Source organism: Marmota flaviventris, chromosome 18 (genome assembly GCF_047511675.1).
Source record: "Marmota flaviventris isolate mMarFla1 chromosome 18, mMarFla1.hap1, whole genome shotgun sequence".
Lineage (NCBI taxonomy): Eukaryota > Metazoa > Chordata > Mammalia > Rodentia > Sciuridae > Marmota > Marmota flaviventris.
Genome location: NC_092515.1, coordinates 30409581 through 30433661, shown reverse-complemented (window position 1 = coordinate 30433661; position 24081 = coordinate 30409581). Strand labels below are relative to the sequence as shown.

General features: G+C 44.4%; 1 protein-coding gene across 1 annotated transcript in view; it reads right to left on the bottom strand.

The window, feature by feature from the left end:
• Positions 1-5490: 5490 nt before the first annotated feature.
• C18H16orf78 (chromosome 18 C16orf78 homolog) overlaps positions 5491-24081 on the bottom strand; it is a 39563-nt gene continuing 20972 nt past the window's right edge. Inside the window, exons 2-4 of the mRNA XM_071604193.1 lie at positions 8840-8876; positions 7994-8249; positions 5491-5638 (exon numbers count right to left, since the gene is read on the bottom strand). Coding sequence (XP_071460294.1) covers positions 5491-5638; positions 7994-8249; positions 8840-8876 — 441 coding nt within the window. The remainder of the gene's footprint in view (positions 5639-7993; positions 8250-8839; positions 8877-24081) is intronic.

Sequence of the window (24081 nt, the reverse complement as noted above, 5' to 3'; positions counted from 1 at the left end):
GCCCAAGAGGTGGCCTTCCACTGCAGTTCCCTCTTTGAGGGTCTGGAGGCACCACACAGTCCCTTGAGGCTGTGACACTCAGCTCAGCAGGGGCTGCACCTCATGCTAAGGTAACCGTGGAAAAGTCCAGTAGTGGGCCTTAGGGGTTCAGGGGAAAATCCCCCAGTAACTCTGCCTCTGGATGTCCCAATGTGGGGGTGGACAGTGGTCACTGGGTATCAGGGTATGGCTATGGGGCCAGGTCAGCAGAGTGGTAGGCATGTGGCTCCATGGTGACCTCTGCCATGAACTCAGGAGCATCTGGGGGGATCCGCTGCCCCTCTCTGGGCCCCTGACTCCTCACCTTCGATGTCCTGGTGTCATGGTCGTGTCTCCTGAGAAGATGTGTTGGGATCTACCTCCCTGATGCTAGAGAAAGTGACTTTATTTGCAAACAGGATCTTTGTAAGATATAATCAGGTTAGGATGCGTTCTCTGGGTGAGCCCTGATTTAACACGAGAAAAGGAGACAGAGCTGGGGGTGTGGCGCAGAGGTAGAGCGTGCCAAGGTCCTGGGTTCAGTCCAAGCATTGCAAAGACAAAGAAGGGGAAGAGGGAGAGGGAGAAGACAGAGGAGGAGAAGGGACCGGAACCCAGAAAAGTGAACCCGGAGGCAGAGACTGTGTCATGCTGCCACCTGACAGGGAAGCCCTGGGGCACAGGAAGCTAGGAGAAGCCACTAACATTCTCCCCTCGAGGTCTGGGAGCTGGCAGAGCTGCCGACACCTTGGTTTCAGACACCCAGGCTCCAGACTTCTGAGACAAAGTGTCCAGCCACCCATTTTGAGGGCCTCGGTCACAGCAGCCCTAGGAGTGAATGCTGCCTGTCTCCGGGTGTGCTCCTCCAATCCTTCCCCAGGTCGCTCTCTGGCTCAGAATTCCAGTGGCATTCCTAATGCCAGCCTGTCCCTGGCCCCTGGCTGTTCCTGGGACAGCATGTGGGGGCTGAAGGCACCTCCCACCCTGCCAGCTCCTGCCTTCCTCTCTTTCCCCTCCCCTGCCTCCTTTTACTGAGCACCCAACACTGACCCAGACCACAGCATGGCCAAGGGTCTTCCCGAGTCCTTTGTGACACTCTCACATTCAATCCGGTGACAGATTCCTTCAGCTCTATCTTCAAAATGTCTTCTTGGTCGTTCGCTCCCACCGTGATCACCCTGTTTAAAGCCAAATTCTCTGTCACTTGCAAAAGTGGCCACTGTCCTTGGCTCCTCCTGCATTCGGTTCCTCCGCAGCGGGACCCTGTGGTTCTTTCCTTCAGCAGGTGAGGGCTTACTTCTCCTCCCTTGAATCTGAGCTGATCTTGGGACTTACTATGGTCACTCTAGTCTAGAATGACAGGAGTGTGGCTGTATGCAGGTTCTGACCTGGGCCTCAACCTGGGCTTGCCCGCTTCCTAGAATTCGGCCACACCCTAAGCACAAGCCCAGGGCCACCCATTAGAAGAAGATGGTCCTCAGGCAGAGACTGGCCATCCCAGCTGCACCGTCCTAGGCCAGCCAAGACCCCAGCTAACCCCACTTGCTGACCACAGACCCCCGTGCCCAGTCTAGGTCCCCTGAGGCTGGCCAGGATTCGCAGAAATGCTCTATTGACCTGTAGACTCCTGGGAAGTTGTATTCTGTGTGTTGGGTTCATTTGTTACACAGCTGTAGCTAACTGATACAACCTCTTCACTGATCTCTAGGCGTTCAGTTCCCCTCTTAGAATATTCTGTCTTCTGAGAAGCCACAGGGGTCTCTTCTCTATTCATTATTCTCCATAGTGGTTCCCTTGTGCAAGCAGAATGAGATGCAAGCTCTAGACCACAGCCTGCAAGACCTGGGCATGTCCCTGGCTCTCCCATCCCTTGCTGCTTCAGCCATTGCTGACCTTCATCTCTCTCCCCTCTGCGGGAGCTCGTCCCTGATCTCCTTCTTGCCCTTCAGGCATTAGCTCAACTATTTCCCGGGAGAGTCCTACCCTCAAGCCGCGGTCCCCTCCCCTCTGCCCAGGCTCCTCCTGTCCCTCCACCTCACTTTCAATTTCTCACTTCTTGCAAGAATTTTTGCCAAGGTGCGTGTGTCTCCCAACTGGAATGTCCCCCCAGTGTCCTGTTATACCATTCAGCTTATCTCCCCAGCACTGTGGCTCTGTGAAAGCCAGAAGGTGACCGTTGGGACTCACTGCTGTACCCTTAGTCATTAAGAGAGTTCCCGGCCCATAGTAGGTGCTCACTGTGTGGGAAGTGGATGAAGAACAGCTCCAGGGAGAAACACCTGTGCAGCTCCCGAGCCCTCCCTGCACAGGTCTCTCGACCCCGCTCCCCTGTCCACTGTCCCCTCCATTCAGACTCAGCCAATGCGGGCTCCCCCACCTGCCACTCTGTCCCTGGCTGCAGACTTGGTTCCCTTGACCTTCCCCTGTGTCTCACTCAAAGGCCCTGTGACTCCTGTTTATCCACAAGTTTTGCCTGAGCTCCTCTGTTTCCCGAAAGTCTTCCCTACCCTTCCTCTTCCCCCAGGCTATGGGGATGAGCCTCCATCCCTGGCTCTCCTTGGCACTTGACTCCCTTCACTGTGCTTTGACTGGTTCCTCCTCTGTCCTTGGGACGCTAAGCCCTGTGTGGACAGAGTAATGGAGAACTGGGATCCCAAACATCCGCCTGCTGTCCATCACCCCGAACACTTCACCAGGTGTCGGGGAGAGGGACGGGATGCTGGGCCCTGGATCCTTTGCCTTCAGACCTCTTAGTGCTACCTGGAAGGATGGAAGAAGTAAACCACCCCAGCTCTGCAGGAAAGGATCCAGGGGTCTTAGTGGACCACAAGGAGAATGCAGAAATCCAACCATATAATGCAACTGGTGCGGGGCAAGAAAAAGGATGAATAAATAAAATCTAGGTTACCCCAAAGTCATCCCTTATTACTGGAAAATAATTCAGTCATGGGCTTCATGCCTTATTAAAGACCTGGGCTGAGACTCTTCCTGGTCATTCATTTTAAGGAGAGACGTGGTAATGATCCTGGAGAGAGAAACTGAATTGTAGGTAGAAAACTAGGGGGGAGATCTAGTCTGAAGATGAAGGCGCTAAACGGCCGCTGTCGTGTTACATTGCTGTGGTTGATATATCCGACATTTAACTTTTCAGGGCCATTTAATCTGTTATTTAATTTGTTCCTCATCCCTTGTCCTTCCTGAACACAAATATTTACTAGACAATGAGACCTGACATCTTCCCTTCCACAGTGGTTGGAGTGAGAGAAAATAGTTGGAATTGCAGCAGGAGAGAGGCAGGCTGGACAGGCTGAAGGACTTCCTGGAAGTGAAGACCCTGGATGCAGGAGAGAAATTGGCAGAACCTCATCCTGATTTGCTGAGTCTGCAGGAGTGAGGTTTGAAGATGGTTCTGGGTTTTGCTTTTGGCTGAGATACTATCGACAGGGCTCCTAACACCTGGGCATTGCTATGGTTTGGATCTGGTTTGAGTGTGCCCCCAGCGGTTCCTGTGCATGGGCATCTGAGGGGTGATTGACATCTGAGAGGACCTGTGAGAGGCAGGGCCTCATGGGAGGGCACTGGGGGCAGTGCCTGTGGGACCCTGGTTACTTCTCCTAGAAGGTTGTCATGAAAGAGTAAGCTGGCCCTTCCCCCTCTCGGGCTTCCTGTCTTGCCATGTGATTGTTGCCTTCTGTGTGCTCTTGCCTTGAGGCCATCTGCTGTGATGAGATGCAGCCAATGAGGCCCTTGCAAGAGCCACTGCCCTACCGTTTGAATCTTTAGCCTTCAAAGCTATGAACTAAATGAACCTCTTTGCTTTCTAAGTCACCCAGCCTCAGGTATTTTGTTATAGGAACAGAAAATGGACTAATATAGTTTTTTTTTTTCAAAAAATACTTTCCTTTTCTGCTTTTGAACTGCTGCTTCTCTCAAAGGAACAGGTGTTTACTGGAAAGGAGTGTCATCTCATCATACGCACCTGGTTTCTTGAGATTCTGGTGAGTTTTGCTGTGGTTTTATCCTAACATAGCAGGGCTCACTGAGATCTTGCTCATGTTGCTGTGGCGTCCCAGCTCCTCCAAGGGGCCCCACCTCTCAGCTGTGACTGTACCTCTGGTGTGGGCTTTGGTAGCATGGGGTCTGGTGGTCTCCAGGGCCTTCCTCTGACCCAGGGTGGTGACTCTCATGGGAAGGCCACTGACCTCTGAGGGGTCACTTTAGAGCCTCAGTGTGAGCATGGAAATTTAAAGGCCCATGGACCGAGAATGCCTGCCATTTTTCTTTGCGGAGTCCAACAGTCATGGTGGCTCGCTGGGCCCGGCTGGAGCGCTGTGCACACGGGTGGTTTTATGAGTCTTGCTCCCCGGGCTGTGTACTCGCTCTCAGACCCAGGGACCATCCCATTTTAGGGTTTACCCGGGGAGGACCTAGATTTAGCACCAGTAGCTTTTTAACGTTGCTTGACTGACATGCACAGGCCTGATTTTGAGGATCATTTCTAGGAATGCAGCCACTGGGAAGTCAGTTCCCTACCCAGCCCAGGGGACCATGGGAACAGCTCTTAGGTGTCAATGTCCGGGCTTCTTTACTCTTCACGGCAACTCTGCTCAGCAGCTACCATCATTAGTACCATTTTGCAGATGCATAAACAAAGGCACAGAGAGGTAAAGTGGATTACTTAAAGTCACACAGATAATAAGTGAGGCAGGCGGGTTTCAAACTTACTTAAAATGCTTATGGGGACTAGAGGGGCTTGGGTCTGTAGCTCTGACTGGCAGAGGTGCCAGGATGGGGAGGACCTATCTCTGAACAGTCCTGCAGGATTTGCCCGTGGTCTCTGCCATGCAAGAAGGTGGATCAGGAGGCTGAGGTGAGGACCCTGTTTACATTCTGCCATTCCTCATCTGTGTGACTCTGGCCAAGTTTCTTACCCTCTCTGGTCTTTGCTTTAAGGGAATAACGAGGTCCTGGACATACAGACATCAGGGTCCCTACCAGCTCTGAAAGCTCCCAGCTCCGAGGTGGAAAGCCCGTAGGTGTGAGTCCCCGAGAGACCCCTTGTTGACCGAAGCTGTCCCCTGTTCACTGGGTGAATCTCCTTGTCCTTCACAAAGGGGGCCAGCACCCCTCAGGGCCAAGTCCTGCACAGGAGTCCCCGTCAGCCCTTGCACCTTCTGCCCTTCCTGGGGTGGCTTTGGGGACTCTGCGTCCCCACTGTGTCACTAAGACCTCCTTCTTAAGGAGCCCTTTCCTGGGGGCAGGAGGAGAAACAAGGTTTATTTCCGGTTGGTTTGGACTTGGGTGTCGAGGCAGAGCCTACCCAGGCACAAGGATGCACGCTCTGAGTGTCACTGTCTAAGAGAGACGCACTATGTCTGGAGGGCTGTGGCCATGGGCCAGAGGGCGGCTGGCACCTGGTGGCCAAGGGCCCCAGGGCAGGAGGACCCGCAGGCTGCGATGGCGAAGAGCCGCTTAGGGGGCTGTACTGGAACTTCGGCCGAAAACCTTCTTAGAGTCGATCTCTGACTCAGTCATGTGGGGGTGGATGTCCATGTTGAGCCCCGCGTCCTTGCAGAGTTTGAGCAGGGTCCGGATGTTGTTCTTGGACAGTCTCAGGTACCTGCACAGGAGAAGGGGTGACAGTTGCAAGTGGCGTCAGGGTAGCCTCTATCTTTACAGATAAGGGCTTACCTTTAAGGAGCACACCATGTGGGACCTCTCCCGGGGACTGGCTCTCCAGACACCGGCGGTGAAGGGGGTAGGGTGCAGCCGGAGGAGTGGGTCACTGGGGCGTGGCTGTGGGATGTCACATGGTGGGTCTCTCTGCTTCCCGATCACCATGCCAGCCGCCCCCCTCCACCACATCCTTCCATAGGGGTTCAGCCTCACCTCCAGCCCCAGGAATGAAGTCGGCTGTCTATGGCCTGAGAGCCCTGAACCCTGAGCCCTCACGTACACTCTCCCCCCTCTACAGTGGGTTCTGGTCCAGACTCTTAGTCACAGCCGTGAAAAGAGCTGATTGAAACATCCACTCGTCTCAAGTAAAGGATCAGTGGAAGGAGAAGCTGCGGAGGAGACAGGGTGCGTGTGGGCGTCCTCAGCACAGGGACCTGAGCAGTTCCATCAACAGAGGAATTCTTGAGCAAAGAGCCGACTGTCCCAATCTGAGGGCTCTTAATTAAAATGCCATAATTAAAATGGCACTAGCAAGAACACAGTGTAACGCGGCTGTCACCTGAAGCCAAGTGGGGAGAAGAGCCTAGAGTGTAAATCATTGTGTGCCGTGTCTCCTCCGAGGCCCCTACTCCGAGAGATGCCCAGGGCTTCGGGAAACATGGAATGGTGGCAATAGTGGGCAAACAGCGCTAGGGACAGAAGTGCATGTTTTATGCTAGTACTATTCAGGCACTTGAGAAAATTAGGACACTGATTGACGCCGTTTTCTAAAGCCCCACAATCTGACGTATGTTGAAGGATGGAAGAGATTCCATTTTTACTGTAGGTTCTAGAAAGTACCCCTGCTGTTCTGGCCAGAGAACTTATTCCACCATTAACCCTGACCTTCCTTCCTCCGTGAGGGAAGGAAGCAGGGCACTCAGGCCACCTGCTGGTGGTACTTTGTACAGATGGTGGAGGAGGAGCGGCCTTCGGATGGGAATGGCCTCCTTTCTCCTCCCGGAACCTCCCAGAGCTCACTTGATCTCACACCCTCACCTATCCCCACATCCGGACCACCCTTTCCTTGGCTCCAAACGCAGCCTCTCCCCTTCCTCCCTGACCAGCCCAGCCTCTGAGGTCCCCCCTTGGGCGTTCTTCATGAGCCCACTCTGAACCACTGCATCCTTCCCTCGAGTGGTTTTATAATGGCTTCCTACGTGGGCTTCCTCTCTCCCCCTCCTTGGGGGGCCACAGTCCTATCCAAATCTCTTTTCTTCCCACCCTGGAGTCAGAGTCAGAGTCAGAAACACATGATCGGTCTGAAAGCCACAGCCAAAGTCACCCAGCCATGGATTGCCCACCAGGGCCACCAGCTGGGGACTCTGCCTGTTCATCCTGCAGCCAGTGAACCATCATCCCACTGTCCCGCCCCTTAGCTGGGCAGGAAGCAGAGCGCGCGTGGCAGTGGGGCCACTTGACTTCCTGCCACCGTGGTGGCCCTGTGACACCAGGGATGCGTTTATTGATGTTGATCTCACAAGGACAACCACATCACTCTGCTGTCTCCTTTCCCTTCAGCCAATGTTCTGGGACTTTGTCATTTATGTCTTTATAGTAAGGATAACACTGGGCCAGGGAGGGGGATCCTTGTTTTTTTTTTTTTGGGTGGGGGGAGGGTGGAGGGAGGCCAAGCTGAGAAACAGAGAGTCCTGATAAATGAGTGAGCAAGCAAGAAAGGAGGCCTTTGGTAAGAGCAGCCTCCATCAAATGGCCTCACTTGGTTCATGGTCCTGCTAGGAGTCTAAAGGTCGGAAACTATAGCAGGATGCCGCTGGGGACTGTGGCTACCACTCCACCCCACAGTGTAAAGGATCTTAGTAGAACTTCCTGTTAAGACCAGACCACAGGCAACTCGTTCTTTTTTTCTTCTTTTTTCTTCTTTCCCCCCACTCAGATTGAACCCAGAGGCAATTTACTACCGAGATGCATCTCTCATCTCTGGTTCTGGCTAAGCTGCTGAGGCTGGCCTGAACTTTCGATCCTCCTGCCTCAGCCTCCCCTCTTGCTGGGATGATGGGCAGGGGTCACTGTTCTTTTTTTTTTCCTTTTTGAATTCTATTCATGGCTTCTATTGGGTAACCAATGGAGCTATTGGAAGGGTGGCACCACGGGCAGGTGAGGCTGCTGGGGAACCCACTGGCTTGGCTGGAACCGTCCTTTGGGACTCAAGGCCGGAGCTGTCTTGGGTCCCAAAGCTCCGAACCTGGAGTCAGCCGTGAGCGCAGCCTCCCACTCTCCTCGCCCCGGGGCTGCTCACCGGCAGCTGAGCACCTCCTCGGGCTTGAGCATCTTCAGGGACTCCATCTTGGGCTCCGTGCTCTTATCCATGAGGGTCTTCAGCTTGCGCTCAAAAGACGCGTCCTGCACCTTGCTCCCCCAGTCTCGTATGAGGGTCCCCCTGCGGCTGCTGAAGATGGCTTCCTGCAGCAGCGGGTCTCCGATGCTGCTCTGCCGGCGGAACATGCTGGGCCGCTGAGTGGACTCTAGGGCGATGGCGTCCTTGATGTCCAGCTCTGAAAAGGGACAGATGCCACCGTGAGTCAGCGCCGGGGAGGGGAGAGGCGAGCAGGGCTTCGGGTCTAAGGAGGCGGCTTGCAAGGTTCCCCAGAGTCCCTTTGCACCATTGGATCTCCCTCCATCTTTCCTCTCCGCCTTCCTCAGGGAGAATTCACCTAAGGAAACTGGTCTAGAGGGAAATCAGAGGGGACAAGCTCTGGGGACAGGAGCGATGCTAAAGGACGAATAGTTCGTTAGACAGAAAAAGGGAGGAAATGACTGCAGGCTGGAGGGACAGCATGCATGGAGCCACAAATATGCGAAACTGGGAACATCTGAGGTGACCCAAATATGGCATTCCTACAGAATACAATCCTACTGGGGCCAGAGCTTGAGATCTTCATTTTCTTCTTCTTCTTCTTCTCCTTCTTCTTCTTCTTCTTCTTCTTCTTCTTCTTCTTCTTCTTCTTCTTCTTCTTCTTCTTCTTCTTCTTCTTCTTCTTCTTCTTCTTCTTCTTCTTCTTCTTCTTCTTCTTCTTCTTCTTCTTCTTCTTCTTCTTCTTCTTCTTCTTCTTCTTCTTCTTCTTCTTCTTCTTCTTCTTCTTCTTCTTCTTCTTCTTCTTCTTCTTCTTCTTCTTCTTCTTCTTCAATTCCTCTAATTATTTTATAAACTTTTACTTATGAGAATGGAAATGTCTTCTACCCATTCCATTTTTAATTGATGTGACTCCTATAAAGAAAAGTCTATTACGGTTTCTTCAAATGTATTTGTCTAGTTCACCAACAAACAGTGCATTTTGTCAATTAGTAAATTTTATTGATTTTTTTTACAAGACTATCTTGACTTTGGCAGAATCATATTTGAGAAAAATAAAAAAAAAGTCCTCCCACTATTTATAAAAATTATGTTTTCTTCTTGACATATTGCATTTGACAGACCCTGTAAAATAATGGGAGGATCAGGTGGTCTTTGCAATCTCTGTTTTTTTTTTTTCAGAATAGAAATTGATGCTGTGTTCTAGGAGAATCACCATTTGAATATTCTTCTTAATACAAATGGGGAATCCCTTGAGGAAAGGACCATAGACTTTTCTGAGACTATCTGATCCTCTTCTGGGTCAAAGTGGGCCTATATTGGAAATAGCCGTCAAGGGCTCTCTAGGGAGGTAGGGGCATGGTAGTCTCATGCCTGTATCAAACTCATTTAACAAATTAGAAATGCAAAGATCAGAAAGCTTAGGCACTGGGCACAAGATGCTGTATCTAATTTGTGATAAACTTAATGAACCTAGGTGGACAACCCCTTTTCCTGGGAGTCTGTGCTGGCCACTCTTTGGGACAATATTGATCCACATTTCTGGGTCTGTGGTTGAACAGGTAATAAGTTGTATTTCCCGTGGGCCATGTTTGGGACTCCAGGACCCTACATGGTATTCATGAGTCAACAGGGTGTTTTGTTCTGTGTCCCTCTGCGTTAGCAAGGCACTTAGCATCTGCAGGATACTCTAGCCATAGGTTCCCAGCAGGGAAGGCCAATTGAATTCCCCTTGCCCAGTCCCAGCTACTCAGATTTTGCCAAGATTGACTTTGGAAATGTGTTCCAATTGTTTCTCAGGGTCTTTTATTGCCCACATCAGGCAGAGGGAAATAACACCAGATAGCTTGCCTCGCAGGCACAAGTTCAATCCCCAGCCCCACAAAAATAAATAAACAAAATTTTAAAAAATGTAGTTTTTAAAATAAATTGTGCCGTTTATATATAACCTAATTTTTTGGAATGAATTTTGTTTTTAAAAAAATTTTAATATATATGTTTTAGTTATCGATGGACAGAATGCCTTGATTTTATTTATTTATTTTTATGTGGTGCTGAGGACTGAAGCCCGGGTCTCACATGTGCCAGGCAGTTGGCTCCACCGCTGAGCGACAGCCCCCGCCTTGAGAAAGGTAATTTTGACGGCAGCAGCATGAAGGCTGGGAGAGGAAGGAGCCAGCGAAGTCATTTCTTGTACCTTGCGGTGGAGTGAAGGTCAGTGATTGGAAGTGAGAGACGACCTGCCGCGACTCCCGACTAAATCAGCCAGGGTCACTCCAGGTGAATTGGGCTGGCACTAAATAATCACACAAAGTCAGAGGAAATACCTTTTTATGGGGGGTTCAGTGCCCCAGCTCCCACAAGGAAGACTGGCAAAAAAGAGCGCGACCGCCCGGAGCCCTGCCGATTGAGGGGAAGACACTCAAAAGTTCCACCAATAGGAAGCGAGGGGTTGGGTTTCAGGGGGTGGAGCCCAGTCGCGTTGGGTGATGCCCACTCGCAGAGCTCCACTCCCCTGCTGATTGGAGGTGAGGTCCCCCTGCTTTTCGCTGCAGCAAGCCGGTCCCACACCCCCATTGCTCAAGGCTAAGGGTGCTCAGCTTCTAGGTGGCAGCTCCTGATAATGAACTCCGTAAATTCCATGGTGTAGCCTCTCCCCCTCCCCCTCCCCCCCTCCCCCCTCCCCCTCCTCCCCCTCCCCCTCCCCCCTCCCCCCTCCCCCTCCTCCCCCTCCCCCTCCTCCTCCTCCTCCTCCTCCTCGTTTTTGTAGCTGTAGATGGACTGCTGAGAGCCACGGCTGAGTCTGTATGGCCCCTGGCATTTTGCCAACAGTATTGATTGACAGGCGCCTCTGCCTGTCCGCCTCTGCCAACTTTTGAGTTCCCGAGTTCTAGTGGGGATTTCCCGGGATTCCCCGAGAGTTCCCATTGGTTGGGGGAAGTGCAGGAGGAGGGATTTCGGGGAGAGATATTTCCGGCTGGGGGTTCCTGGACAAGCCTAGTGGCGCGTTCAGGAGGATTCCCCGGGAGCTGTGTGAAGTGTTTTTCTGCAGTTTAAAAATAAAGTTTGTTCCTGCTTCAGTGGCTCGTGATTTGTGCCCAGCCAGACTGCGGCATTTGGTGGCCCGTGCGGGGAATGTCTGAAGCTTCGGGGTAAGTGAAATTGCTTGCCCCTAAGGGAAGGCGAGAGAATGGGTGACCATTTTAAAAAACAATGTGTTCTTGTTTTGATTTGTTTTGTGTTTGTTTCAAGCTGCCTATCCCTAGAATTTTCTCAGGCAGATTGGGAAAAATGGTTGGCTCAAGGTTTGAAGTTGTTCACCCCTGAGGAAGAGATAGAAATAGACCACAAATGCACATATCAAGAAAATAGGAAAATTGATACAACAATTTTTTGTTCCGTTTTTGTTTCATTCTGTTTCGGTTTTGTTTTGTGCTATCTTATTGGGTTGCGTTATCTTTATAACAGATTAGAAATTAGTAAAAAACAAACTGAAAGAGTGTTAAGTAAATTGTTAGAGGTTCAGACCATGGAGAAAGACATTTTAGATCAAGCAAAAGAGAAGGTCTCTCAAGCTAGTCAGACAGAGGAAGAAAATTTAAAGGAAGAAAGCTTAGAGGAGAAACAGCTATTAGGGAAAAAGCTACAACAGGAGGCTGCTACTAACACCGTTATATCACCAGAGGGCGTAATTCAACCAACAGCACCCCCTATGGAGATAGCTGAGTGGCCCTCAAACCCCGTAGTTGATAGATGGGATCCTGAGACAGGACCTCAAAGATTAGCATGCCCTGTACTTGAGCAGGCAGGAGGGCAGCGAATTCACCGTGCTTTAGATTTCAAAACAGTGAAGCAGTTAAAGGAGGCTGTAACAACCTATGGTCCTCAAGCACCGTTCACTGTAAGCATGGTCGAATCCATTACCAACTTGGACATGACGCCAGCAGATTGGGCTAGTATGTGTAAATCTGTGCTAAATGGAGGACAATATTTGTTATGGAAGGTTGCCAATGAGGAATTTTGCAGGGAGACAGCTAGGCGAAATGCAGCAGCCGGTTACCCTCAAAGAAATCTAGATATGTTGTTAGGAAAAGGACCTTATGAGGGTCAACGGCAACAAATTGAATATGATCCTGGCGTATACGCACAAATTGCTGTAGATGTGGTTAGGGCATGTAAAACTTTACAGGGGCATGGAGGTTTACAAGGTCAATTATCTAAGGTAATACAAGGAACTAATGAACCTTACGCTGAATTTGTAGATAGGCTTATTCAAGCAGCTTCTAGAATTTTTGGGGATACAGAACAGGCAATGCCATTTATAAAACAACTGGCTTATGACCAAGCAAATCGTTGTTGCAGAGAAGTCATTAGACCATGGAGACATGAAGATTTAAACACATATATTAAATTATGTAGAGACATTAATGAACAAGGGCAAGTCTTAGCAGCAGTACAACAGGCTTTAGATGCCAGGCCAAAAACATGCTATAATTGTGATCAAACAGGACATTTTAAAAGGAGTTGCCCCATAGGAGGAGGGTTTAACAAAGCTAGATATCAAACGAATAGAATACTGGGTATTTGCCCACGATGCCGTAGAGGGAAACATTGGGCTAATGAATGCCGTTCTCAAACCACCATAGAGGGTATTCCGTTATCAAAAAACAGACAAGGACCAAGTGTTTACCCACGATATCGTGGAGAAAGGCATCGAGCTCCATTGCCAAAAAATGGACAGGGGGGCCCAATGCTCCGGGGCCCACGACCACAAATGTATGGGGCAGTGGAGGAACCCAGCAACACCATCAGAGTAGTGCCCAGGACACATTGTCCATCAGATCTCTCATCAGACGAACCAGAGGGAGCGCAGGGTTGGACATCTGCGCCTCCGCCAGAGCAGTACTAACTCCAGAGATGGGAGTTCAAATCATTCCCACAGGAGTAAAAGGACCTCTTCCCCAAGGAACAGTAGGCTTATTGTTAGGACGCAGTTCTTCTACGCTAAAAGGACTTATGATAAGTCCCGGGGTAATTGATCCCGATTATGAAGGTGAAATAAAAATTATAGCTAGTTCTCCAAAGGGTATATCAGTAATTTCACCAGGAGATAGAATAGCACAGTTATTAATAATACCCAGCCTACATGATAAATTTTCCAGTAGTACTATAGAAAGAGGTTCCAGGGGATTAGGCTCCACAGGTGTAGATTGGGCTATGCTGTCTTTAAATTTAGATTCTCGCCCCATGCTAAAACTAAATATTCAAGGACATGAATTTAATGGGCTACTGGATACAGGTGCAGACCTTAGCATCATATCTCATCAAGAATGGCCACAACATTGGCCATTACAACAAGCCACTCAAACGCTTCGAGGCCTAGGAGTGGCAACTAATCCCCATAGAAGTGCAATGGTATTAGATTGGAAGGATCCTGAAGGATGCGAAGGAACTATACAGCCATATGTATTGGATCATCTTCCTATAAATTTATGGGGACGAGATGTCCTAGATCAATTAGGTTTGACATTAACAAATAACATCAATCCAAATGCGCCCACTATTAGGGCTAGACAAGGTTTCAGGAAAGAAAAAAGATTAGGAGAACAAGGCATAGCAGCACCCATTCAAATAGATCAGGGAATAAATAGACATGGACTGGGTTTTCAGAAGGGGTCACTGAGGCAATAAAAATTACTTGGAAATCAGATAGACCAGTATGGGTTCCTCAGTGGCCCCTGACTAAAGAAAAGATACAAGCAGCCCATGACCTGGTCAAACAACAATTAGCGGAGGGACATATACAACCTTCCGTATCTCCTTACAATACTCCCATTTTTGTCATTAAAAAGAAATCTGGTAAATGGAGATTATTGCAAGATTTAAGAACCATTAATAATGAGATGGTTATTATGGGACCTGCTCAATCGGGGATTCCTCAATTGTCTGCTTTGCCAAAAACCTGGTACGTTTTAGCTATAGATATTAAAGATTGTTTTTTTTCAATTCCAATTCATCCTGAGGATAGTCCACATTTTGCATTTACTATCCCTGCACTGAATCATGAAGGTCCTGATCAGAGATATGAATGGAAAGTACTCCCTCAAGGGATGGCTAACAGCCCAACTATGTGTCAAATTTATGTTAACAAAGCAATCCAGCCACTTAGAAATCAAAATCCTAAACTACAAATATTTCACTATATGGATGATGTATTGTTAGCACACAAAGATAAAAACACATTGCTAGAATGTTATGCCACACTTACAAATTTATTAAAAAATTATAATCTAGAGATAGCAATAGATAAAGTACAATTAAATTTTCCAATTAATTATTTAGGAGTTCTATTATCCTCAACCATGGTCCGTCCACCAAAAATTCAAATACGAGTAGATCAACTCAAATCACTTAACGACTTTCAAAAGTTATTAGGAGACATAAATTGGATAAGGCCTTATCTAGGCATACCAACAGGAGAGTTGGGACCTTTATTTGATATCCTAAAAGGTCCATCAGATCCAAATTCACCCCGCATGTTAACGCCTGAAGCAAGAAAGGCATTAAAAATTATTGAAACATATATGGAAAATATGCATTTGGATAGAATTGATATAAGTTTGCCTTTATTATTTATTGTACTACCAACAAAAAATATTCCTACAGGAGTATTTTGGCAAGAAGGTCCATTATTGTGGATACATTTATCTTATTCTCCTAACACTATTCTTACTAGGTATCCTGAGGCTGTAGGACAATTAATACTCAAAGGAATAAAAGCAGCAAAGGGAGTGTTTGGAATTTCTCCCAATAAAATTATTACTCCATATACTATGGATCAAATTGATGAGTTAGCTAATGAGTTAAATACTTGGGCAATAATCATGTGTAAATCTAATGTTTCATTTGATAATCACTTACCATCTAATCCTTTGTTGTCTTTTTGGTCTTCGCATCCTGTAGTTTTTCCAAAAATGACAAGAAAAACCCCTATCATGAATGCTCCAAATGTATTCACTGATGGGTCAAATAATGGTACAGCAGCAGTAGTTACCCCTGATCAAACTTTTACATTTTTAGTACCCAAACAATCAGCTCAAAAGGTAGAGCTTAATGCAGTTTTACAAGCTTTTGTGATGTTTAAAGATTCTGTATTTAATTTATTCTCTGATAGTCAGTATGTAGTTAATGCTATAGTATCCCTTGAAGATGCTGGCAGGATTTCCCCTTCCTCTACTGTTTTCTCTTTGTTTTCCGCTATACAAAGTCTAATCTGGGACAGAAAAGATCCATTCTTTATAGGACATATCAGAGCACATACAGGATTGCCTGGAGCCCTTAGTTTGGGCAACGATTTAGCAGATAAAACTACACATGACATACATATTTTCTCTACACTAGAAGAAGCTACACATTTTCATAAAAGGTTCCATGTCAATGCTAATACTTTACAAAAGCGTTTTAAAATAACTAAGGAACAAGCTAGACAAATAATAAAACAATGTCAAAATTGTGTGACCTTTTTACCACAAGTTAATCTTGGAGTCAATCCTAGAGGACTGATACCTAACCATATTTGGCAGATGTACGTCACACACTTGCCACAATTTGGAAAATTAAAATATTTGCATGTTACAGTTGATACTTCTTCCGGATTTTTGATGGGCTCCCTTCATTCCGGAGAAAAAACTAAAGATGTTATAGCTCATTGCTTACAAAATTTTGCCACTGTGGGCTTTCCAAAACAGTTAAAAACAGATAATGGTCCTGGTTATACTTCTACCTCTTTTAAACAATTTTGCTCATCATTTGGCATTACTCATATAACAGGAATTCCATACAATCCACAAGGACAAGGCATAGTTGAAAGAGCTCATCAAACTATTAAAATGTACTTACTAAAGCAAAAAGAGGGAATTGGAAAGGGGTATATGTCACCCAAAGATAAACTTAAAATAACCCTTTTTACTCTAAACTTTTTAAATTTGGATTCCTCAGGGCTTAGTGCTGCGGAAAGGCATATGTGTCCAAAAAATGTACATAAGCCTAAGGTACTTTGGAAGGATATTCTAACAGGACAATGGAAAGGTCCTGACCCAGTGATTGTCTGGAGTCGGGGTTCTGTTTGTGTTTTTCCACAGGGAGAACAGCAGCCGATTTGGATTCCAGAGAGATTAACTAAAACAATTTCTACAGGCCAAAAGGAAGATGATTTGACTCAAATCCATAACAGCTGATATCCAGAACTCCAGTTTGGCTATTCTTACATCTGCGACAGTGATTAACCAGGATGCTTTTTTCAATATTTATTTTATTATTTGCGTTTTCCCACATCATAAAGTTCTATTTTATTTTTGAGCTCATACAGACCTAGGTTAATGTTTTTCTGATCAGTTTTATTTTTTGACTGTGGAGTTTTTAAGCATTGCAATGGAGATTTCACCTAGGTAAAGCTTCAAGGCCTTTACTATTGTCTTAAGTGTTGTATGTTATGTGTGCACACTTCTGTTTTGTGTTGTATGTCTGTATGTGCGTATGTCCATATATCATATATGAGGAGCGCTCATGAATAAATGGATCCGAATTTTTTTATTCACGTGATTTTAATGGTTTAATTTAGATTGGGTAAACAGCTGTTGAAAATTGTTTTAATATGTGAACAAATAGGAGGTTAACAGATCTGTTTGTTTACTTTCACCTTTCCTTCTCATTATATTTAATAATTCTGTTCAGGATAATGTAAATTGTTCAAAAAATTGTTTTCTTAGTGCCTGTTGGAATGTTACATAATTTTTTTCTTAGCATCATTGCCAGAACTCCTATCTTCATCCCAGTGCCGGTGAAGACAAAGATAAAACCAAACTACAGCTTCTTCGATAGTTATCACAACAAACTGTAAAAACTGATGCATCAATGAATAATAACTCCACAAGTAATGCTCAATTAAGGAGTCGATTTACTTTGGGAGGAAATGGACATATTGACAGATTCCTCTGCTTTGAATTGCTTGCAGACCTTGCCTGGACTATGTATCACTTGTATGCATTGTGAACTATCTGTTGGTACAGCGAATTGTGGTAGTGCTGGAGTATTTTTGTTGATGGTGTCACCGGTGGTACAATTTTTCAAAGGAGCCCTCAATTGACTTAGTGTCATGGCATTTTGCATCCTCCTCCCTTCTGCTAGTGATGGTCTAAAATTTGGGGGCCAATGGCTTATACTGGACCGGTAGTCAGTGACGGGTATGATCCAATTGCAGTGGTATCAACCTAAGACAGGAGGCTGACGCCTAAAGGTCAGTTTTCCGATGACGGGTAAGAACCATATGTTGAATTGGACAACCTACCAGGCACGGTCCTTAAGCCACATTAACCTCACTCCCCCACTGGCACCAAGGCCAAATTTGGGGGCCAACAGAGGTGAGGCAAAGAACCTCACCCCCCCACTGGTGCATAGACCTATCCACAAGTATGGCTGTATGCTGGACCGGTAGTCAGTGACGGGTATGATCCAATTGCAGTGGTACCAACCTAAGACAGGAGGCTGACGCCTAGAGGTCAGTTCATCCGATGACGGGTAAGGACCATATGTTGAATTGGACTGCCTAACAGGCACGGTCCCTAAGCCACATTGCTTGTTGTTTAATTAAACAAAAAGGGGGAGATGCTGAGAGCCACGGCTGAGTCTGTATGGCCCCTGGCATTTTGCCAACAGTATTGATTGACAGGCGCCTCTGCCTGTCCGCCTCTGCCGCAACTTTTGAGTTCTTGCACTATTTTGGAGTTCTCGTGGGGATTTCCGGGGATTCCCCGAGAGTTCCCATTGGTTGGGGAAGTGCAGGAGGAGGGATTTCGGGGAGAGATATTTCCGGCTGGGGGTTCCTGGACAAGCCTAGTGGCGCGTTCGGGAGGATTCCCCGGGAGCTGTGTGAAGTGTTTTCCTGCAGTTTAAAAATAAAGTTTGTTCCTGCTTCAGTGGCTCGTGATTTGTGCCCAGCCAGACTGCAGCAATGGACAGCATGCCTTTATTGTATTTGTATATTTGTTTGTGGTGCTAAGGATGGAACTCAGTGCCCTACCCCTGAGCGGCAGCCCCAGCCTGTGTTCCTGATGACTGCCTTTCTAAACCATCCTAAGTGAGGTGAAATCTCAGGGTGGTTTTGATTTGCATTTCCCTGATCTGCTAAAGATTTGAGCAATTTTTTTTCATGTATTTGTTGGCTATTTGTGTTTCTTCTTTTCAGAAGTGCCTCTTTAGTTCATTTACCCATTTGTTAATTGGGTTATTAATTTTGCTGGTGTTAAGTTCCTTGAGTTCTTTATATATTCTGGATATTAATCCTCTGTCAGAAGAGTAGTTAGCAAAGATTTTTCTCCCATTCTGAAAGCTCTGTCGTCAGATTCTTCATTGTTCCCTTTGCTGTGCAGAAGCCTTCTAATCTGATGACATACCATTTATCAATTCTTGATATTATTTCCTGAACTTTATTAGTCCTCTTGAGGAAGCAGTTGCCTGCACCTGTATGTTGGAGTGTTGACCCTATGTTTTCTCCTAGGGGTTGCAAAGTTTCTTGTCTAATTTCTAGGGCTTTGGTTCATTTTGAGTTGACTTTTGTTTAGGGTGAGAGTAAAAGATCTAGTTTCATTCTTCTACCTATAGACAAACAGTTTTTCCGGCCCTATTTGTTAAAAAGGCTTTTCTTTGATGTATGTTTTGGCAACTTTGTCAAGGATTAGATGACTGTGTGGGTTTGCTTCTCTGTCTTCTATTCTTTTCCATGGTCTATATGTCTGTTTTTTTTTTAAATTATTTTTTAAGTTATCGATGGACCTTTATTCCATTTATTTATATGTGGTGCTGAGATTTGAACCCAGGGCCTCACACATGCCGGGCAAGCACTCTACCACTGAGCCACAACCCCAGCTATGTGTCTATTCGTATGTCAGTACTATGCAGTTATTGTTACTGATGCTCTGCAGTATAACAGGTATTGTGATACCTCCAGTGTTGCTCTTTTGACTTAGCATTGTTTGGCTATTCTGGGAAGCTTGTTCTTCTAAATGAATTTTAAGATCCATTTGTTTATTTTTGCATTTATTACTTGTGCTTTTAGTGAGATATCAAAAAAATCATTACCAAGGCCAATCTCAAGGAGTTTTTTTCCTATGCTTTCTTAGCTTTATAGTGTAAGGTTTTATATTTAAGTCTTTAATCCACTTGGAGTTAATTTTTGTAAGTGGTGTGAGATAGAGACCTAATTTCATTCTTTTGCATATGGATATCCAGTTTTCCTAGCATCATTTATTGAACAGGCTGTCTGTCCTTCCCTTATTGTATATTCTTGGTGCCCTTGTCCAATGTTAATTGACTGTATTTGTGTGGGTTTATTTCTGGGTTCTCAATTCTGTTCCATTAGTTTGTGTGTTGCCAGTACCACACTGGTTTGGTTACCATAGCTTTGTAGTACAGTTTGAAGTCAGGAAATCCAGCTTGCTCTTTTGTCTCAAGATAACTTTGGCTATTTGGGGTCTTTTGTGATTCCATCTAAATTTCAGGGTTTTTTTTTTTCCTTATTTTTGTGGAAAATGACATTGGAATTTTGATGGGCATCATGTTTGATGTATAGATTGCTTTGGTAATATGGAAATTTTGACAATATTAATTTTTCCAATCCACAAATACAGGATAGCTTTACATTTATTTTTGTTTAATTTCTTTTGTTAATGTTTTATAGTTTCTAGTACACGCATCTTTTACCTCCTTGGTTACATTTATTTCTAAGTATTTTATTGTTTTTGATGTTATTGTAAGTAGGACTTTTAAAAAAATCTACTTTTTAAAGTAGTTTGTTGCTACTGTAAAGAAATGCAATTTTTTATTTTTTCATTTGATATCCTGCACCTTTACTGAATTTACTAATTTTAACAGTTCTTTGTTGGCATCTTTATGGTTTTCTATGAATAAGATCATGGCATCTGAACAGAGACAATTTACTTTTTTCTTTCTGATTTGGATGCTCTTTATTTCTTTTTCTTGCCTAGTTGCTTTGGCTAGGATGGAATTATGTTCACTAATAGTGTAAGAGTAGGCATCCTTGTCTTGTTCCTGATCTTAAGAATAAAGCTTTCAGCTTGTCACCACTGAGTCTGCTGTTAGCTGTGGACTGGTCGTGTATGACCTTTATGATGCTGAGGTACACTCCTTCCATACCCCGTTTGTTGAAAGCCTTTATTGAGAATGGATGTTGAATTCCTTTGAAAGATTTCTTGCATCTATTGAGATGACCGTCTGATTTTTATCCTGTGCTTTGTCAATGTGGTGTATTGAATTTATTAATTTTCACATGTTGAAACATCCTTGCATATAAATCCCACTCGGTCATTGTGTATGGTTCTTTTAATCCAGTGTTGAATTGGGTTTGTTGGCATTGTGTTGAGAGTTTTTTGCATCTAATTTTATAGGTATACTGGCCCATAATTCTTTTCTTGTAATATCCTGATCTGTCCTTAGTGTCAGGATAATGATGGCCTGGAGTTAGGAAATGTTCTTCAACTTTTTGGAAGAGTTTGAGAAGGAGACTGATATTTATTCTTATTTAAACATTTGATAGACAGTGCTGTTGTTGGGTCCTGGGCTTTTCTCTGTTAAGAGGTTTTGTCTACTAATTAAATCTTCTTACTTGTTATTGGTCTGTTCAGATTTTCTATTTCTTCACATTCAGTCTTGGCAGATTTTATGTTTCTAGGAATTTATCTGCTTTTTTAGGTTATACAATTTATTAGTATATAATTATTTAAAACAGTCTCTTGTGATCCTTTGCACATTTGTGACACCAGTTGTAAAGTCTACTCTGTATAAGTCTTCTTTTTTTCTTGGTTAGTCTAAACTAAAGATTTGTCAATTTTGTTTTATCTCTTCCCCAAACCAACTCTTAGTTTCATTGACCTTTTAAACTGTTTTAGTCGACTTTATTTCTCCTCTAGCTTTATTATTTCCTTCTTTCTATGAACTGTGTGCTTACTTTGCTATTTTTCCAGTTCCTTGATGTATAAAGTTAAGTTATTTACTTGAGGTCCTTTCTTTCTTTCTTCTTTTTTATTTATTTTATTTTTTTTTAAGAGAGAGTGGGAGAGGAGAGAGAGAATTTTTTTTTAATATTTATTTATTATTTTTTTGTTTTCGGTGGACACAACATCTTTGTTTGTATGTGGTGCTGAGGATCGAACCCGGGCCACACGCATGCCAGGTGAGCACGCTACAGCTTGAGCCACATCCCCAGCCCCTTCTTTTTTATTAATATAGGCATTTTATAGCTATAAATTTTACTCTTAGAATTGCTTTTGCTGCCCCCATATGTTTTGGTATGTAATGTTTCCAATTCCATTTGTCTTTTAAGATATTTCTTCACTTCCTTTTTGATTTCTTCTTTAACCCCTTAGTTATTCGAGCAGTGTGTTTAATTTGTTAAATTACAAAACTTTGATTGCATACAAAAGTCATCATTTATTTTAAAAATTTCCAATTTTTCTCCTATTATTGATTCTAGTTTTATATCATTGTGGTCAGAAAAGATGCCTGACATGATTTTGATCTTCTTGATGTGTTAAAAGCCTTGCTTGTGTCCTGGAGAATGTTTCAGATGTGTTTGAGAAGAATGTGTATTGTGCTACTATTGGGTAGGATGTTCTGTACATATTAGGTTCATTGGTTTATAGTACTTTTCAAATCTGCTGTTTGCTTATTGATTTTCTGTCTGGATGACCTACCTTGTAAGAGTTGGATGTTAACCTCTACTATTATTATTATCATATTGTATTTAATTTCTCCTTTCAATTCTGTTAATATTTGTTTTATCTATCTAGGTACTCTGATATTGAGCACATAAGAACTGCCCTTTTTTCATTGTTATACAATGACCTTCTTTACCTCATGTGACAATTTTTGGGAGGGCTACCGGGGATTGAACTCAGGCGCCCTAGACCACTGAGCCACACCCCCAGCCCTGTTTTGAATTTTATTTAGAGACAGGGTCTCCCTGAGTTGCTTAATGCCTCACTTTTACTGAGGCCAGCTTTGAGCTCACCATCCTCCTGTCTCAGCCTCCCAAGCCACTGGGATTCTAGGTGTGCACTACCGTGTCCCCAGCTCATGTGACAATTTTTAACTTAAAGCCTATTTGGTCTGTTATAGCTCTAACTACCTCCTTCTCTCTTTTAGAATCTATGTATAAAATATCTCTACCTGTTCCTTCCCTTTCAGCTTATATGTGTTCTTAAAATGAATCTCTTGTGGCAGCATATAGTTGGAGTTTTAAAATCCTCTTGGATACTCTATTTTAATTAGAGAATGTTATAACTTGATGTATTCCCCAAATTCATGAGTTGGATACTTGGTTCCCCAATATGGTGGCGTTGGCAGGTGGATCCTACTGGGAGGTGTTTGGGCCATGGGTGCTTTGTCCCCTGTCCGATGAATGGATTAAGGTCATTATCAAGAGCATGTGGTTATGAAGAGGGTCCACCCACCCCTCAGGCTTTGTCTCTTCTGCACACACTGGCTGAGCCCTTCACCTTCACTACTTTATGACACAGCACAAAAGCCCTCCCAGGATGCTGTCAACCTGCCCTCGGACTTCCCAACCTCCAGAATGGTGGGCCAAAGAATCTTTTCTTTATGAATTACTCGGTCTATAATATTCTGTGGTCAACAGAAGATGGTCTAAATCAGAAAATTTAATCCTTTTACATTTAAAGTCATCATTGATAGTAAGGACTTACTATTATTATTTTGTTGTTTTCTGCCAGTTTTGGAATTTCTATCTTCTTGTCGTCTCATCCTCCTTCTGAGTTAGGACCTCAGGCTTTTTTCTCTGTGGTCCACGAGGCTTACATGAAGCCTCTTAACTGTTATCACATTCTGTTTCAAGCTCATGACAACTTAACTTTGATTGCATACAAAACTCTATTTTTACTTCTCTCCCATTTTATGTTTTTGATGTTAAAGTTTACATATTTTTCTCTTCTGTATCTACAAATTATTATGGTTGGGTTTTTCTGTTTATATTGAAATTCAATAGCCTTACCCACACTACAGGAACTTGATTCTGAATGCATTTCTGTTTTAAAAATTTAAAGGGAGACAATAGGATTTTTAGAAGAAATCAAAAGAATAGCTCTGTGGGAAGAGGAGGAGGGTGAAGAGATGGAGGTAAGTTAGATAGCAGACACCAAAACACATTTAGACAGGAGGAATTAGCTCTGGTGTTCCGTAGCACAAGGGAGTAACTGGAGGCTACAAAAATTTATGATATATTCCAAAATAAGTGCAAGAGTCTGGAGATTTTCCAACAGATAGAAATGATAAATGTTTGGGGAGATGGAAATGCTAATTACCCTGATTTGATAATTACACATTCTATACATGTGTCAAATTATAGTGTGCCCCACAAATACGTACTGATATTTTATGTGTCAACTATAAAAAGATAAAAATATTAAAAAGTTTGACACTAGTAGGCACAATTAGCTTTTTATAGTTATAATTTTAAAATGTGTTTGTTTTTAACTTTCATATTAGAGTTGAAAGTGATTTATACACCACCATTACAATAGTAAAAAAAATTTAAATTTGACCATATACGTACCTTTGCCAATGAGTTTTATACATTTGTATGTTTTTATGTTGTTAATTGAGTGTCCTTTTATTTCAGTGGAGGGACTCCTTTGGCATTTCTTGTAAAGCAGTGATATAGTGGTAATGAACTCTCTCAACTTTTGCTTATTTGGGAAGGTCATTATCTCTCCATTTCTGAAAGACAGCTTTAGTGGGTATAGTTTTTTTGATTGACAGGTTTTTTTTCTTTCAATATTTTAAATATATTATCCCACTCTTTCCTGGCCTGTGAGACTTCTGCTGAGAAATCCATCGCTAGTCTCCTGAAGGCTGCCTTGAATGGGACACGTTGCTTTTCTATTGTTTTCAAATTTTTCTCTTTGTCTTAGGCTTTTGACAATTTAATTATAATGTGTAGATGT